Source organism: Somniosus microcephalus, chromosome 3 (assembly GCF_052327205.1).
Source record: "Somniosus microcephalus isolate GS21.2 chromosome 3, FLI_Smic_1.0, whole genome shotgun sequence".
NCBI classification, from domain to species: Eukaryota; Metazoa; Chordata; class Chondrichthyes; order Squaliformes; family Somniosidae; genus Somniosus; species Somniosus microcephalus.
In genome coordinates, this window is record NC_140989.1 from 313,028,152 (window position 1) to 313,046,669 (window position 18,518).

An 18,518-nucleotide genomic window follows, 5' to 3' on the forward strand; every position below is an offset into this window, starting at 1 on the left:
TCCCGTTCACCCATCATGCCTGTGTTCCCGATCTGGCAACGCCTCGATTTAAAAATTGTCATCCTTGTTTTCAAATCTCTCCATTGCCTCACCCCTCCCTATCTCTAATCTCCTCCAGCCCTACAAGCCTCCGAGATATCTGCGCTCCTCCAGTTCTGGCCTCTTGCGCGTCCCCGATTTTAATCGCTTCATCATTGGCAGCTGTGCCTTCAGCTGCCTAGGCCCTAAGCTCTTGAATTCCCTCCCTAAACCTCTCTGCCTCTCAACTTCCCTCTCCTCTTTTAAGATGCCCCATAAAACCTACTTTAAGCTTTTAGTGATACATTTTGGTAGGAAGAACGAGGAGAGGCAATATAAACTAAAGGGTACAATTCTAAAGGGGGTGCATGAACAGAGAAACCTGGGGGTGTATGTGCACAAATCGTTGAAGATGGCAGGGCAGGTTGAGAAAGCAGTTAAAAAACCATACGGGATCTTGGGCTTCATAAATAGAGGCAAAAAGCAAGGAAGTTATGATGAACCTTTATAAAACATTGGTTCGGCCTCAACTGGAGTATTGTGTCCAATTCTGGGCACCACACTTTAGGAAGGATGTGAAGGCCTTAGAGAGGTGTAAGAAATAGCTGTTAGATTCAAAGCTGGGTTTTAATTCTTAGAACAGAGACTGACAACATGCAGCCGGGAACAGATAGGAGAAATGCCAGCGAGGTCGAATATCAAGCATCAAAAGACAAATAGAAGTGATAAGGGAATCCTAAAATGCAAAACAACACAGGGTGGTGGGATAATAGACAAAAATGGAGCCAAAAAGTCATAAAATGTCCTTAAAGAAACATAACAAAACATTCCTCAAAAAGATAAGAGGGAGGCCTCGTCAGTAATGCAGAAAGGGACAGTGAGGGATGCCTTCCCGCTTCACAATTGGACAATAGGATGGGGGATCAAATGATTGACACCAGGTGATTACCAGCCCACCAAAACAACTATAAATATAGACGACCAAGAGAGGAAATCAGGCAGTCAGGGGCGAAGGCTTCCCCGAGGTGCCTACGGCCTAACATCTTGGTCAAGTTTAGCCTCTGAGGTGGCTGACGGCCTAACACCTCCAACAGCTTGAGAGATGACCCAACGGAGAGATGACCTCTGCTGCAGACTGCAGGAATCCACCCAATCCGAGACCGCCGTACTGCCTCCCTGTCCGTCCGGTTGTGGCATTCCGATTCGGGAGTCGTAGATTGCTCTCTACTGTCATGGGTTGTATGTCTATTATATACTTAGCTTAAACCATATGTAATATCTGATTATGCTTTAAAACTGTAGCTCTTTAATAAAAGCCTTGCAACTGCTAGAATCCTTTGGGTAATCTGTGTGTGGCCTGTGATCCTAATCTTACAGTGGTGTCAGAAGTGGGGTCACAGAGTTCGGAGTTATAAAGTTCCGGTCGGGGGGACTGGAGGGACTCGGTCAAACGCACGTGATTGTTGCTTAGACTGAGTATAGTATTTTGTTCTCTCCAAAAGAAGGGAGCGGTAAAGAGTATGTTGAAAGGTAAAACCAGAAATACAATGGCGTTGGCATATCACCGGGAACAGTTGATAGATAGCCTGAAGGAGGTGAAGCATAAAGTGCAGGAGAGAGAGGGGGGAGATAGAGAGGAAAAAGATCTAATTTGCAGGCTAACCAATCTGAAAACTCAGCAAAGGGAAAAAAACAGTCATTTGGAAAGCCAGGAAAAGCTGCTGAGATGCCGATTTAAAAAGAGGAATAAAAAGAGAAATTTAAAGTTTTACCGACGTGCTATTTTGTTTTATCTGTTCTGTTCATGTTTAGTTAAAGTGTGAAAACACAACTGTCCTTTTTGATTGGGAAAGTTTTGAAAAAATTTACGTGAAGTGACGCAATTGCGTGCTCCTGACAATGTTTCGCTCCACCTTCTTAAAAACCTGCAGAGGAGTTAACCCTTTCCACTAACAGCTGTTTAAGTTCATCAAGCAACAACTTTAGTATTAAATTTAAAGATATTGGACATAACTTAAAATTAAGAAACTTAAATTTAATAAATATTTCCCCAGCGTGACAGAAGGAAAATTATGATTTGCAGAAAAGATTTACGAGAATGATTCCAGGGATGAGGGACTTCAGTTACGTGGATAGACTGGAGAAGCTGGGGTTGTTCTCCTTAGAGCAGAGAAGGTTGAGAGGAGATTTGATAGAGGTGTTCAAAATCATGAGGAGTCTAGTCAGAGTAGATAGAGAGAAACTGTTCCCATTGGTGGAAGGGTTGAGAACCAGAGGACACAGATTTAAGGTGTTTGGCAGAAGAACCAAAAGCGACATGAGGAAAAACTTTTTTACGCAGCGAGTGGTTAGGATCTGGAATGCACTGCCTGAAGGGGTAATAGAGGCAGATTCAATTGTGGCTTTCAAAAGGGAATTGGATAAGTACCTGAAGGAAAAATATTTTGCAGGGCTACGGGGAAAGGGCGGGGTGGTGGGAAGGTGGGACTAGCTGACGTGCTCTTGCAGAGAGCTGGCATGAGCTCGACAGGCTGAATGGCCTCCTTCTGTGCTGTAACCATTCTATGATTCTATGGTCACCTATCCTAATATCCCCTTGTGCGAATTGGTATCAACGCTCTAGTGAAGCACATTGGAATGTTTTACTAAGTTAAAGGTGCTATATAAATGCAAGTATTTTCATAAAAATCAGTGTACAGTAAATCTGAAGGTTATTAAAATTCTCATAATTAGAGTTTTTTCTGCATTTCATCATAGACTCCTCTGGGATGGAACCAAACTGGAATTTCTGGAAGTATCTTGTGGATGTGAATGGCAAGGTGGTGGATGCTTGGGAACCTTCTGTCTCAGTCGCAGAAATAAAGCCACAAATTTTATCACTAGTGAGACAGATCATTGTGAAACGAAAGGAAGAATTGTAATTTAACCCCCAACTGTGTAATAATTAATGCTTCATTGTTCAATTTCAAACCACTTGTGTTCTCAATTGTGTCTTGTGAAGCCCACTAATTCATTTCCTGTGACACTGTATTTAATTGAATACAGTGCAAAAAAAATGGTTTAAGTGGGGGGAACTTATTCATTTTTTATGGAGGTAGAACTCAAGTTTGGTGTGTGCCCTTAATGCAAGGGTAGCCTTGTGAGTAAATATATAACATGAGAAACGTAATGGGTAAGACGAACAGCGAGTTCAGTCATTGTTTACACAGTATTACAATTTTCTTGTTCTTTTTAAGTAATGTGTCACATGTTTAACCATCATATATTCAGTTAAAATTTAGACTAGTGCTTTGTTTATGTTACTTGTACTAAGAAAACTAGGTCAATTCATGAGAGGCAGGAAGGAATGTTATTATTACAGATTAAACATCAGTAAAATATTGAGCATCTACAAAACTACTTCTTCAATATGAAATCATACACAAAATGGGTTAATTTCTGTATTCCAAAGGGGGAGTTTTAACTGGGAGGGGGCGGGGCAGGGCAAGCTTTAACACCGGACCTTATCAGCTGCCCTCCCGAAACAGGTGGAAAGCAGCAGTTGGTTGGTGGGTGGGAGCGGAGGTCTCACTGGCAAAAAGGTAAGTCGGTGGTTTCAGGCTGGTCTTGGGGAGGGAAAGGGGGCAGCCTGGGGCAGGGGGGAGACCTATACGTCCCTTGTTGGGTCTGGAAAAAAACATTCTTGCTCCTCCAGGCCCCACGAGAAAAGTTTTAAAAAAACGTACTTTAAATGGTCTCTTCTCGTCCTGCGTAGTGCCAACTCGCCGTTTTCACCTGGCGAGAAAGCCGCAGCGACATTCCCCCCCCCCCCCCAAGGTCAGAGTTAAAATGATGATGTCATTGGATCCTGATCTGCATTTTAAAGAAGGACCCCAGCAGTTTCAGGCGGATGCTTTTGCCATTTGCTCAGGAGGTCAGAGTGAAGCGGGCGGGCGCGGAAATCGGTGTCATTTTAACTGCTCACGGGTTTCCGCCGGGCGGGTAGGGATAAAATTCCCCTCACCAAGTCTTTTTTATTAGTGCATGGTAAATATGAAGAGCACGAATGATGCATTCTTTGAGCAGAAACGCATGTGAAGAAATGCCTAGTTCAAATTTTGTTTGATTGTAAGGCCCTGTTCTAAGACACAGAACGGTGAATGTCATTGTTTATGTCTCTCTAATGATTGTACTGATTTAACTGAAATTGTACCTATTGATAGCAGGCTTTATCTTGAGAGAGAAAATTTACTTTGTTGATCAACAATTTCCTTATTTTAAATTGCATTTTCTCTCCAGTCCTTCCTTTCTGAGCCTCTAGAGCCATTGAGGCACAGGTAGACTTACTCCCCGATCTTCCCAATGACAGTCTGTACCAGTATCCAGGAGATGTGGAAGAAAGAGTTAGGAATAGCATTCCTCTAATTTTTCCTGCACCCCATTGAGTCTTGCTTGGCTTCCACTATGTGCCTCCTCTCAATGATGGGGCTGAGATTGAGAAATTGTCTGCACAAGGGATTGAATCACACATGATTGCTTCAAACTGTGTGCCGCTGTGGATCAGAATTTCTTATTCGTGCTCAATGATTTTACTGAAGCAGTATTCCAAAAATTCTGTTCCATACTTTGTAAGTTTACAGATAAATTTTGTTTTGGATGCTTTTGTTTTATTTTTGCATTCTGCTTGGTGCTATCCTATGGTTGCGATGCTTCCCACAGTTCTCCGTACAATGTTCCAATATTAGGTCATTTCTGCACAAAAACGTGTACCTGAGGAAGCTCTCGAATGATTGAATGAATAAATAAATTGAATAAAGTTTGAGTCATTTCAAATGCTTGTTAACTCATCCTTTATTGTACTGTCTGTACAATTGGTCCTAGTGACAGACATCTCTCTCTTCATGTTATTCTAGCATTGATGTGATTATCAAATTGGAATCTCCTATTCAAGCTAATATGGACACAGGACAATACTGTAGTTACATTTAATTTTATTGGTTCAGTTGACCTTTTCCAAAGGCATGACATGCACTGATCAATGTATGCTTACTCAAAAAGTTTTAATACAAGACTCATGTCTGTTGTGATCTGATGATTTTTAATTATTGAAAGTGAGGAACTGCATATATTCTATGAAGAACCCCAGTATAATTGTGAGCTACCCCATCACAATACTTATAGTGTTAAATATTCAATAAAAACTATAATAGAAAAGTAAGTGCCAGTGTACTGCATTTCCATTTTCTATAAATCTAAGTTATGTCATTGACCAGTGAGGAAAGGTACAACATTTTGTCAATGGGTTGAAGATGATTCAAATAAATTTGGATAAATTAACACATGCTTTCTGAACATGCAACATTGTTTTGACTGCATTATCTTTCCATTTTCCTGATTAATTAACTACTGTGCAGCTGATTCTGAAGTTATTGCAAATTAATTATTTTTTATTTAATTTTTGATGTGCATTTCACCCAAATGAAAGATGGCAATGATGGTAAAACAAATCGATATATTTTTTGGTAACCTACAATAACACCAACAACTCGCATTTCACAGGAGCGTTATCAAACCGAATCTGACACTGAGCCACATGAGATATTAGGACAGGTGACCAAAAGATTGGTCAAAGAGGTAGGTTTTAAGGCGCGTCTTAAAGGACGAGAGAGAAGTCGAGAGGTGAAGTGGTTTAAGGAGGGCATTCCAGATCTTAGGGCCTAGGCAGCTGAATGTACGGCTGCCAATGGTGGAGTGATTAAAATAGGGAATGCGCAAGAGGACACAATTGGAGGTGCGCAGAGATCTCGGAGACTTGTCGGGCTGGAAGAAGTTACAGAGCTAGGGAGGGGCGAGGCCATGGAGGGATTTGAAAACAAGGCTGAGAATATTAAAATCGAGACATTGCTGGACCATGAGCCAATGTAGGTCAACAAGCACTGGGGTGATGGGTGAATGGGACTTGGTGCAAGTTAGGATACAGGCAGCAGATTTTTGGGTGACCTCAAGTTTAGGGAGGTGCAAGGTTGGAGGCCGGCCAGGAGAACATTGGAATAGGACAGGACTTGAGCACCTGCAATTTGAAGGTGGGTGACGCGCAAGAACATAAGAGTTAGGAGCAGGAGTAGGTCATACGGCTCTTCGAGCCTGCTCTGCCTTTCAATAAGATCATGGCTGATCTTCGACCTCAACTCCACTTTCCTGCCCGATCCCCATATCCCTTGATTCCTCTAGCGTCCCAAAATCTACCTCATCCTTGAATACACTCAACGACTCAGCATCCACAGCCCTTTCAGATAGAGAATTCAAAAGATTCACAACCCTCCGAGTGAAGAAATTCCTCCTCATCTCAGTCTTAAATGGCTGACCCCTTATCCTGAGACTATGCCCCCTAGTTCTAGACACTCCAGTCAGGGGAAACAACCTCTCAGCATCTACCCTGTCAATCCCCCTCAGAATCTTACATGTTTCAATGAGATCACCTCTTATTCTTCTAAACTCCAGAGAGTATAGGCCCATTCTACTCAATCTCTCCTCATAAGACAACCCGCTTATCCCAGGGATCAATCTAGTGAGCCTTCGTTGCACCGCCTCTAAGGCAAGTATGTCCTTTCTCAGATAAGGAGACCAAAACTCTGCACAGTACTCCAGGTGAGGTCTCACCAAGGCCCTGTACAATTGTAGTAAGACTTCCCTACTCTTGTACTGCAACCTCCTTGCAATAAAGGCCATGATGCTATTTGCCTTCCTAATTGCTTGCTGTACCTGCATGCTAACTCTGTGTTTCCTGTACAAGGACACCTAAATCCTTCTGAACACCAGCATTTAATAGTTTCTTCACTTTGAAAGAAGTGCAGCGGAACCCCCATGAAACACTTGACTCTTGCTCTGAAGAGGGTTCTCTATTCTTTGATGATTCATGTGGAGTTATCGTTAATAATACAAAAGTCTTCAAATTTGACAATGGGGAATAATTCAGTATTTTTTCCTCAGAGCACCGATAACCACAAGCTCACAGGATAATTATGTATGAGGAAGGCTATTAGGTCCATCTTAATTCATCCAAATGTCTCCCCATTGTAGCATCCAATTGTTTTAAATTATTCCAGGGGTTTTGCCTCCACTATTATATCTGGAAGTTTATTTCACTCATTAATTAATCTCTGTGTGAAGAAGAATTTGCTGATATTAGTCCTAAAATTACCTTTTAGTAGTTCAAACCTGCGTCCCCATATTCTATTCCCATGGTTTAATTTAACGTTAACTTTTTCTGTACCCTTATCGATCTTGCATACCTCTATAAGATCACCTCTCAGACTTCTCTTTTTAGGCTGAAAAGGCCAAATTTCTCCAGTCTTTCCTCATAGCTCAGACCCTTGATGGTGGGGATAGGTTTCATGACCCTTCTCTGCACTGTCTCCAATGTTCAATTACCCAGTGATTGATTTCACTTCCTGGGGTGGGCCATTTAAATTTTAAACCCCCTCCACCAGCCTTAGCAATGCTGGACAGCAGTAAAATGCTAGTGTTACTAGCGGCCAACATTACTGAGGTGGTAATGATGGAAAAGGTGATGTATGATGTCACTCTGTCATTACTGCCTTATTTGAAAGGACGCGACTGCTGCCAACGACTGTATTTGAAAATGCCTGACCTTATTTGAGTAGGCACTGCCAGTGTCCAGCGGAAGAGATGCTGGAAGATCGTAATGGGCACAGAAATAGCAGAGATTTGGCGCTATTGATCTAAGTGCAATTTTCTGCCCCTACCTGAGTAACTAATCTGTCTTAAGTCTCAAGTACAGGAAAGCATTCCCTGCTGAATTGTATCATTCTTTTTCCCATATTCTATCCTTATAGGTGCTCTGAGAAAAAATACTGAATTATTGCCCATTAATGTCAAACTTGAAGACTTTTGTAATAATGATAACTCCAAGTGAATCATCAAAGAATAGAGAACCCTCTTCAGAGCAAGTGTCAAATGTTTCACGGGGTTTTCGCTGCACTTCTGGAAAAGTTACGGGACCAGCTACGAGGAATAGCTGGGCAATAACTTGCTTCTCTTTAATTAATGAGGATACCTAAAAGAACACTTGGAAAGCAGTTTTTGTAATGGAAGTCCTTATTCCATATTTGTAGCAGAAATATCAAAGCATACGCATTATTTTCAATCCTCTTTCATTACCAGACAATTCAAGTGCTCATTTATATGTTTTACTTGATAAAAAATTGAAACACAATTTGGCCCTGAATTTCCTCATTATCTTCAGCACTTACACCATTGTTGTGCTCTTTGTGGGCAGAAAAGATACAGGGAATTGTGTTCATTTACATAGCTGCACTGGTCAAGTAGATGGAACTTTCCTGGGTTTACGCTGCTCCTGCAATCGGTGTAAGTTTACATCTGGAAAAAAAATGGTCTTTCCACTTCCTCTAACACTTCAGACAAGTGTAAGTGAGAAGTTGGTGAGTTCAAGAGGGCACTAACTTCACTTACTGATTATAGGCTTCCAAGGAACTTTTTAAATCCCTTCTTTCACATTTTTTTATCAATGACATCTACATTTCATTTTACTGTAATACTTTTCTACTCTTCCCAGAAAATAGTTTTGGTATCCCAGCTTTCCCCTAGCCCCAAACCCACACTCAGATCGACTTCGGACAAGGGATAACTTTCCCCATGAGCATACCGCACTGTCATCATAATGGAGAAGGAGTTGAAGCAGCAGCATCTCCAGGCCAGGAGAATCAGGCAGCATAGCAGAGGACAGAAGCCCAACAGGTAAGACCATCCCCCAACATGTGTACAGGCTGCACTGGTCCTACAAGGGCCTCTCCAAGGAGCTGTGCTTCCGATTGCTGTCCCTCTCCAAGATGCAACTGCACGTCTCTGCCAACATCATGAGCAAGATGTCCGTGGCAATTGAAGTGACAACAACCCTCAACTTTTACAGCTCCATATCCTTCCAGGCTGCTACAGGGAGCCAGGGAGCTGTCAGGATGTGTACCGTGTAGGTGACGGATGCCCTCTTTCATAAAGCAGCTGAATTCCTCCATGTAGTCATCAACCACCCCCACCCTTCCAGGCAACATAGGCACAGAGCCAGGGCCTTCTATAGGATCGATAGATTCACCAGGGAGCCACTATGGCAGGCACGTGTCACTGAAGGCACCAACCAAAGCAACCACTGATGTATGTGGATAGGAAGGGGTTCCATCCCCAGGATGTCCAGTTGGTCTGTGATGCATACCAGGCCGTCTCCTCACTCACCCCTGCAAGCGGTATCAGAGGGCAGATTCTGCAGGCTATCTTGATCGACTAACCGACTGCAGTGGTAGCAGCTCAGCCATACCTTCTTCTACACACCCTACCAGATGACACCACAGCAGACCTCTTTGGCTCAATACAACTTTGACATCCAGCATCACTTGGATAAAGAAATCCACAATAAATGAGTGCTCCCTTTCCTGAAAGACTGTCATGACCATAAGTGACAAACCACAACATAACTGCAGAGTGTATTCCAAACAAAACACTTACAGCAAAACAATATTTGGGTCTAAATTATAAGACTTGCTACTCTTTCTTAGCACTGTGCTTCCCTCCTGTGCCAAATCATACCTTCCTATCTCCTATCCTTGTGCTATGTCCAAATGCTCTCTGAGGGCCTGTATCGCAAGAGCTAGTTGGCTCCTGATGCTGCACAAAAGGGCCATGAGACTGAGGTGGCCCTCAACTCACGGAAGCTGGTTCCTGATAGTGAGCCACTGCTGGCTGCATCTGCGTAGGTAGCTTCTTGGCAGCCTGTTCTCACTCGCCACCATCCGCAGGCATCATGCTCTGAGGAAGACTGCTGGAGTCCTGGCACGTGCTGATGTACTGAGAGATGGCAGTATCAGGCACATGGACCCTAACCGCCGCCATTCCACTGAGCCCTGGTTCTGCAGCTCCACTGCTCTGTTGGATGACTGGTCTAATGGCAGCTATCAGATCTGCCCAGCCCTGAGACATGGCAGTGGCTGCAGTCGGGAAGCCATGATCAATGCTGCGCTCCAATTTGTCCCCACTCGCCTCCAGGGCTGTAGTGTGTGTTTCCATGGAGACGGATGCCTACATTATAAACATGATTCCACTTCAAAAGTGCTTCATTGGGTATAAGGCGCTTTGGGATATTGCGAAAGGTATCATATCGAACTCCTTTCATTTTACCTCTCTCTATCCTCCTCTGCATGTCACCCTGTTTTTTTATTTTTGTTTGAGAGGTGATAGGTGGTGTGGTGTGAAGGGGAAGAGAGCTGCTGCAGTTTTGTTCAAGGTCCAGTTTTCACACCCATACAAATGCTATTGACTATATTTAACCATTGAGCATGCTACTTCTTATGACTATTATGCGCAGAAATTCCTTCACTTTGTTAAATATATGACTTTTCCGCAGTATATTCACTACCTCATAGCGATCTTCCCCTTTCAATGTAGTTGGCCTTGAAATGTATTTTTTCCAAACAAAAAGAAAAATCACTTAAAAAAAAAAATTACACACGTTACTGCTACTGAAAGACATATGCCTGATAGATACAACTTTTAGTAACAAAAACAGAAAATGCTGGAAACATACAGCAGATCTGGCAGCAACTACAAAGCAAAAGGAAAGGTTTTTGTTTGAAATAAAATGTTTTTCCTTTTATGTGGAATATTTTGATACTATTTATCTACCACTTTATGGCCTAGAAATTGAGTTTGCGCTGCGCCAGGGCTTTAGCGCCGGAAGTTAGCGCCGGCGCTAAGTCCCTTTGCGCGCGCCAAAAATTCAGTAGCGCCGCGCCCAAACGGCTGCCGGCGCTACTGAAGGGTTTTAGCGCCTGAAAACTGGCGCAACGTGCCGCATTGCGGCGCTATTCCGGCGCTGCGGCGCCCGCTGCGGTGCGGCAGGCTCGGGAAGTGCAGGCCTCCTCCTTCCATTAAGGAGGAGCTGCCTGCACCCGGCCGCGGCCCGCGCAAATCTCTTCAAAAATGAGCCCGGCACCTCGGACAAGTGCCGGGCTTGCATCTGTTCCGGGGGGGGGGGAGGGGGAGAAGTCCAGGGAGGGAGCTGCGGGCAGGCGGCCGGCGGGAAAGCGGCCGGCCACCGCGCCTCCTTAAAGCGCCGGCGCAGACTCCGGCAACACTCGTTTGCCGGAGTCTTAGTTGCGGCTGCCACTGGCGAGGCGGCTGCAACTGAATTTCGGCTTGGGGCCAGGTTACCACGGCAACCGGGACGCTGCGCACACCGATGACGTCATCGGTGCCGGCGCAGCGCTACCGGTCTACCGCCGCGGAAGGGCGCCAGGCAATTTAGGAACCGGCGCCAATTGCAGCGCTAGGCCCTCTAGCGCCGCAAAATCGGTGCTAAGGGCACTGAATTTCTAGGCCTATAAATCTTACTTCAGGTGCAAAATGCTTTGATTCCTCTTCCCTCCGTAAAACATCTTATTCTCAGTTATTTAAATTATAAAGTATATTTTTTGCTCTATCTCCCACAATGGACTTTCAGTATTTGGTGAAGATTATAGTACTTTTGCTCTCACTTACTTCCCAAGATAGATTTTTGAGTTCTCGCTAATGCTGTCCAGTGACCAGCAGCTCGAACAGTTGATTGTTTCTAATGGTCTGGGCCTGGCTTCAAAATCTCAGCTTCGTGTCAAAGTGCTTCATAAACATCCCCCTGTGTGCCTGGTGCAAACATTAGTCCCCCTTAAGGAACGCAAAAGATATAAGGTACAAATTGCACCGAGGACACAATCAGTAGCGCGCAGGTGCTTTCTGTGTTACAGACATGGAGACAGGACCTCGTGGGGGAAAAATTCGGTATCGCCTATTTTGGGGCGCTAATATCAGCTGGGCGCAAATTATCGCCGGCAACCGCGAAATTTGTCTCCAGCGCCCCTAGAGGTGATTGTTGCACTAAATCAAGCACTGCACACTTCTCTTAGGGTGCTAATGTCGGAACGGGGTGCTACCTCAGAGCGCTACTCAAGCTCAGGCGATGTCAATTATACTCAGACAGACTGGCACCTTCCAGTTCTTAAAGGGGAGGGTCCATCATGCTGCACAGCCTCACCCTGATCATTGCTGCGTTTGACCTGGGCCTGCAAGGAGGTGCAAATCTTCACCAAAGATTAACATGGCTGCTCAGAGGCCAGTTTAGCGACCAGGCATTGGTGGCTCTGGTTGGCGCTGTGGAACACCGATGGGCAGTGCTGTTTCCAGACACTGGCAGGAGGCCATTGCCCTGGGAGTTTACAAGGGTGGGGAGGGAGGTTGCCCAGTACATTTCATCCAGGAGCCTGGTCCAAAGGACTCATACGCAGTGCTGCAAGAAGTTCAATGACCTCACTCGGGTGGCCAGGGTGAGTATATGCTTGAAAAACCTCTACATCCCACCATCTCAACCTCACTCTGTGCACAGACAGTGTAAAGTTCCAAATTCCCAACACTCACCCAACAACTATACCCATCTACTAAAAGTCACATCTGCATCCCACACCTTGCAGACATTAATGCTATTCAACTATGGTAGGCACATCTGCCAAACACATGGCTGCACACTCACTCACACGCTGTCCTTTTTCTTGCAGGCCAATCTTTCACATAACCGGAGGGAGCAACAATGCACGGGAGGAGGTCAGGCAGAGCTGCATCCCCTCACACATCTGGAGGAGCTAGTGCACAGACTAATCGCGAGCCATGTCATGGGCACTGTGGCAGTTGGAGAGGTTGACTCCCTTGGGGATAGCAACGGTATGTTCATCATCTCTCTCTCCTCTCTCATACCACTTCCCCCTCACAACACCAGCCTTTCCCACTTTCCATCTAACTATACTGTCTCCATTCCTTGCTCCCTTCCTGACCCCCTGCCCTCACGTTAAAGCCACTCTTGTGCCTTCCTGTTTTCAGATAGTGAACCATCAGCTGACCAGCCTGTCCCTCAGCCTCGCAGTGGCAGCGACGCGGGAGAGGAGGAGGAACACGATGCCAGCGCCTCACCGCCTGCGTCTCCCGAGGGCGAGACATCCGATACCGGGGCCACACGTTCACTGGAGGGGAGCAGGGGTTTAGGATCTGATCTGGGTGAAGCTCCGGGACCCAGCGGGATGCAGCAACGCCATGGGGAAAGGAAAACTCGGGGACCATCTCCCCGGAGGGTGAGTGCGCGCACGAGTTCTGCTGCACAGGACTCGGATGAGGACCTCGATATCGCGGCGATGAATACTCAGACGATGAGCATGCATATTGAGCTCATGGGTGCAATGGCAAGGGTGCCCGAGAGCATGGATGCACTGGCAAGGAGTGTGGAGGAGTCCACCGCCAGCACAGTTGTCATCTGTGTGCAAACCCTCAATCCAATCCTTGCCTCGTTGTCGAGGATGGTTGAATTGCAGAGAGAACTTGGGGAACCAGGACCTAAGCCATGTGTAATGGGTGAGGCGGCAGCATCAATTGCAGCACAGGCCAAGGCACGCAATGGCTTAGTGCTGGAAACAATTCATTGGTTGGTGCCATCCAATGTCAGACTGCTCTGATACAGTCTCAGCTTGATTCCACGCAAACGCTGACTGCTGCCATCGTAGCTGGATCGCCCACAGTCCACCGGGGTTCTCATGTTGTCGAAGCAGGCCAGCAATTGTGCTTGAGCAGATTGCTCCGGATGCTGAGGTTCTGCCCCGGGGGAGTGGCAGTGTGTCAGTCGAGCAGGAAGGTCCTGTCGTCTCTCAGGATGACAGCATTCCTGCTTCCACCACTGCCACTCCACCATTGCACTTGCTACAGCCTGTAACCCAGCCAGCCCAGACTGCTAACGCCCATGTAGAGTTGGTGCAGTCTGCAGCCGGGCCCTCCAAGCCCAGAGCTGGTTGAGGGCAACCTTCAAGGCCATCTCCAGTCACTGGATCCAAAATTCAGCAGCCTTCCGCCAACCTTGTTGCAGCCACTGGGGTCACATTACGGAGGAGCTGTAGGGTGGGAAGGGGGGAAGGGCGAAGAGATCATTCTTGAAGGGTGAATAACTAAAAATTCTCTAACAAATGGGGAGAGGGTTTGTACCAAAGCTGGATGCGTATGTTAATATAGTGTTCACTCTGTTAACGCTTATCTCAATGTGGTAAGAACCAATTTTGTTTGTTAATGAATTGTTGTGTTTGTTTGTTATTGGTTGTGCTTAATAAGACACAGTTGGTCGGAAAAATAAAAGTGTTTATTGAAACGTGACAACTTTGCTCATTTTACTCATTGGAGCTTTGCCCGGTAATAGGGGCTGCGGGATGTTGATCCCAAAAGCCATCTTCTCTGTCATTCATCAGAAGAGGTGTCTTATGAGGCGTTCACGAACGGCCCTTGCAGAAGCAACATTGAGCGCCTCCCTCCCACGTTGTTGCTGCTCATCCTCCTCTTCATCCTCCTCCTCTGCCTCCTCCTCCTCCTCTCCCTCTTCCTCTTCCTGAGGTGGTCCACCAATCCCTGGTGGCAATGGCTGGGTCCTCAGAATTGTGAGGTTGTGAAGCATGCAGCACGCAACAATGAAAACTGATACTCGATCAGGGGAGTACTGCAGGGCTCCTCCAGACTGGTCAAGACACCGGAACCGTTGCTTCAGCATGCCGATCGTCTGTTCAGTGAGGTTCCTAGTGGCGCTATGGCTCTCATTGTCTGCGAGCTCAGCAGGAGTGTTGGGGTTACAGAGCGGTGTCATCAGCCAGGTGCAGAGTGGATAACCCTTGTCCCCGAAATGCCAGCCACAATATGGTCCCGCATAAGAGATTAGCGTGCAAAGTTAAAGCACATGGGATTGGGGGTAAGGTACTGACTTGGATAGAGAACTGGTTGGCAGACAGGAAGCAAAGAGTTGGAATAAACGGGCCTGTCATAAATCGCAACTTCTACAAGAAGTAACTCAGGAAGTACTACTGAACGGCCAGCTGAGGGCGCCGTCCGAGGAATATAAATACTCGGGCGTGGGCCCAACTTGGCCAGAGACAATCTGGAAACAGGAAGCTAGTGACTACTAACTAGACCTCCATGTTTTGTTACAAGTCGATTAAAGCCTTGCTTTATGCACAACCAAGTGCGTAGTGAGTCTTTATTACGTCAATTTAATTGACTTGTTATCGTCTCCACGCCTTGGGTGATTCGGAACAACCAGCTGCAACTTGAACCGCAGAAAGGGACTTGAGCAAGAAACTGATCCATCATGGAAAAACTCCTTAGACCCGCTCGTCTCAACCTGGACCCGAATGCACCTGCGGCAGCGAAGGTATGGAAGCATTGGTTTCGTACCTTTAGCAACTTTCTTGAAGAATGTGGGGCGGATGCCCCTAATAAGTTACGAATGCTTATTAACTACGTAGCCCCTCATGTGTATGATTATATTGAGGACTGTATAGACTACGACGCTGCTATCCAAATTTTACAGCAGCTATATGTCAAGTCCCCGAATGAAATCTTTGCTCGACACCTACTGGCCACAACTCGGCAGCAGCCTGGGGAATCACTCAATGAATTCCTCCAGAAACTTTGCAGGCTCAGCAAAGATTGTAACCTTAAAGCGGTTACAGCTGAACAGTATCAAGAGGAACTAATCCGCGATTCCTTTATCAATGGGATTGCGTCCCCTTTTATACGTCAGCGCCTACTGGAAAATAAAACCCTCAATTTACGTGCTGCTTATGACCAGGCGTGTTCCCTGGACTTGGCCAAGAAGAATGCAGACACTTATCTCCCACCACATGCACGGGCGGCGGCTATCACCTTTAATAAGTCTTTCGATAGGTCTCGGGTGGATGCTCCCGCTGATGATGACTCTACTCTAACGGACGACGACCTTACTCTAGAGGCCTTTGCTGATGACGACCCTGCCCTAGCAGCATCCTGGCAATCAGGAAGAAAGTGTTTCTTTTGTGGAGGTACGTTCCCTTACAGAAAATTTTGCCCGGCTCGTAATGCGACCTGCAATCATTGCAGCAAGAAAGGACACTTTTCCAAGGTATGCCAGTCACGGGCCTTTGCTAACAAGAAAGGCCACTTCTCTAAAGTATACCGATCGAGAGCTCCTGTTAGCTTCACAGCTGCTATCTATGGAGCTGCTTCTCCCCCAAGAACCACTGCTAAGGCTACAGCTGCCGAAGGAAAAATTACCCCTCCTCCCATCACAGCTGTTTTCCCCCAAAGTTTGTCCCACGCAGCCACGAAGGTTTCAGTAAATGGACACACTCTAAGCGCGCTAATCGACTCCTGCAGCTCTGACAGCTTCATTAGTAAGCGGACTGTCAGCAGGTTAAAACTGCGCATTTATCCCTTGGACAGGGAGATTGCAATGGCTCTGACGACACTGACCACCAATTCTTCTGGCTTCTGTCTTGTCAACCTCATCCTCAATGGTCACACGTATCCCTCCATCCAGCTCGGAGTACTCGAAAACTTATGTAGCGATGTGCTTCTGGGACAGGACTTCCAGAAGCAGCACAAAAGACTCACTTTTGAGTTTGGAGGGCCGAAGCTGGAGCTTACCATTTCTAAGGTGCCGTTTTGTGCGCTCTCGGCGGCCTTACTCGGTGAGCCCTCCCTGTTTGCCAATCTCTCCCCCCGCTGTAAACCCATAGCCACCAAATCGCAGCGCTTTAGCCAAGACGACCGAGCATTTATTGAGGCAGAAATCTCTCGCCCTTTAGCTGACGGTATTATCGAGCCGTGTTCATCTCCCTGGTGGGCTCAAGTTGTCATTGTGAAAAACCTTTTAAAACAACATAAGAAACGTCTGTGTATTGATTATTCGCAGACTATTAATCAATATACCGATCTGGATGCCTACCCGCTACCACGCATAGATGACATGGTCAACAACCTTGCCAAATACAAGGTATTTTCAACCTTCGATTTAAAGAGCGCGTACCATCAGGTACCGCTGAAAGACTCTGACAAAAAGTATACGGCCTTTGAGGCCAATGGTCGGCTTTATCAGTTTTGTCGCCTTCCATTTGGGGTCACCAATGGGGTGGCTGTCTTCCAATGGGCAATGGATGGCCTAGTCCGGTAAGAGAACTTGACGGATACCTTTCCGTATTTAGACAATATCACTATTGCCGGCCATGATCAAAAGGAGCATGACGCCAATCTTCAGAGATTTTTTGACGTTCTCCGTCGTCGCCACTTAACGTTAAACAAATCCAAATCGGTGAAATTGGTGCCATCAGTGAACATTCTCAGCTACTGGGTGGGCAACGGTGTTATTAAACCGGACCCAGAGTGACTTCGTCCACTTCAGGAGCTCCCTCCCCCTACAAATCTCGGCTCTCTTCGTCGGGCACTTGGCATGTTTGCTTATTACGCAAAGTGGATACCTCACTTCTCCGATAAAATACAGCCCCTGCTTCATGCAAAGTCTTTTCCATTGGAAGCAACGGCTATTTCTGCCTTCAACCTCCTCAAACGACAGCTGGAGAAAGCCACGCTTCGCTCCATTGACGAAAACCTTCCTTTTGTGGTCGAATGCGATGCATCGGAGGTGGCGACCTTGGCTACCTTGAATCAAGGTGGTCGACCCATGGCATTCCTATCCAGAACCTTACAGGGTAGCTAGCTCCATTACCCCCCCGTCGAGAAGGAGGCTACAGCCATCATCAAGGCTGTACACCAATGGAGTCATTTTCTTGCTCAGCGTCATTTCACGCTCATAACTGACCAGCGCTCCGTGGCCTTCATGTTGGATAACCGGAAGCGCACGAAAATCAAAAATAATAAAATTCAACTCTGGAGGATGGAGCTGGCCGCCTTTGGATATACTATCTGTTACCGACCCAGCAAACAGAATGTGGCCCCAGATACCTTCACATGGGCATTTTGCTCTTCAATGTCAACGTCGACTCTGGCGGATCTGCATATGGACTTATGCCATCCTAGCGTTACCCGTATGTTGCACTTTGTGCGCTCCAAAAATCTACCATTCTCAACGGAGGATGTAAAGAAAACATGCTCCTCCTGTAGGATTTGTGCAGAATTGAAACCACAATTCTTCCGCCCATCAGATGGCTTACTCATACATGCAATGCAGCCTATGCAGAGGCTCAGCATAGACTTTAAAGGTCTATTGCCTTCGTCGACGTGGAACACCTACCTACTTATGATGGTAGACGAGTATTCATGCTTTCCCTTTGCCTTCCCCTGTCCTAATATGCTTACCTCTACGGTAATTAAATGCCTCGATCAGGTCTTTTCCCTTTGCGGGAAGGCCAGTTTTATCCGCACGGATCGGGGTCACTCCTTTATGTCGAGTGAACTTAAAAGTTATCTCTCCCAACGGGGAATCGCCTCGAGTAAGACGACACCATATCACCCAATCGGCAATGGACAGGTTGAACGATACAATGCCATCACCTGGAACGCTGACCGTCTGGCACTGAGGTCACGCAACCTACCAGACCAGCAGTAGGAAACTGTGCTCCCCGACGTGTTACACTCTATCAGGTCTCTTCTCTCCACATCCACTAATGTCACAC

General features: G+C 46.3%; 1 protein-coding gene across 2 annotated transcripts in view; it reads left to right on the forward strand.

Moving 5' to 3' along the window:
• Positions 1–4,830, forward strand: part of gpx7 (glutathione peroxidase 7) — a 42,576-nt gene extending 37,746 nt beyond the window's left edge. For both annotated transcript variants that reach the window (XM_085982966.1, XM_085982965.1), the window contains exon 3: positions 2,776–4,830. In XM_085982966.1, coding sequence (XP_085839092.1) covers positions 2,776–2,944 — 169 coding nt within the window. In that variant the 3' untranslated portion in view covers positions 2,945–4,830. The remainder of the gene's footprint in view (positions 1–2,775) is intronic.
• Positions 4,831–18,518: the final 13,688 nt, after the last annotated feature.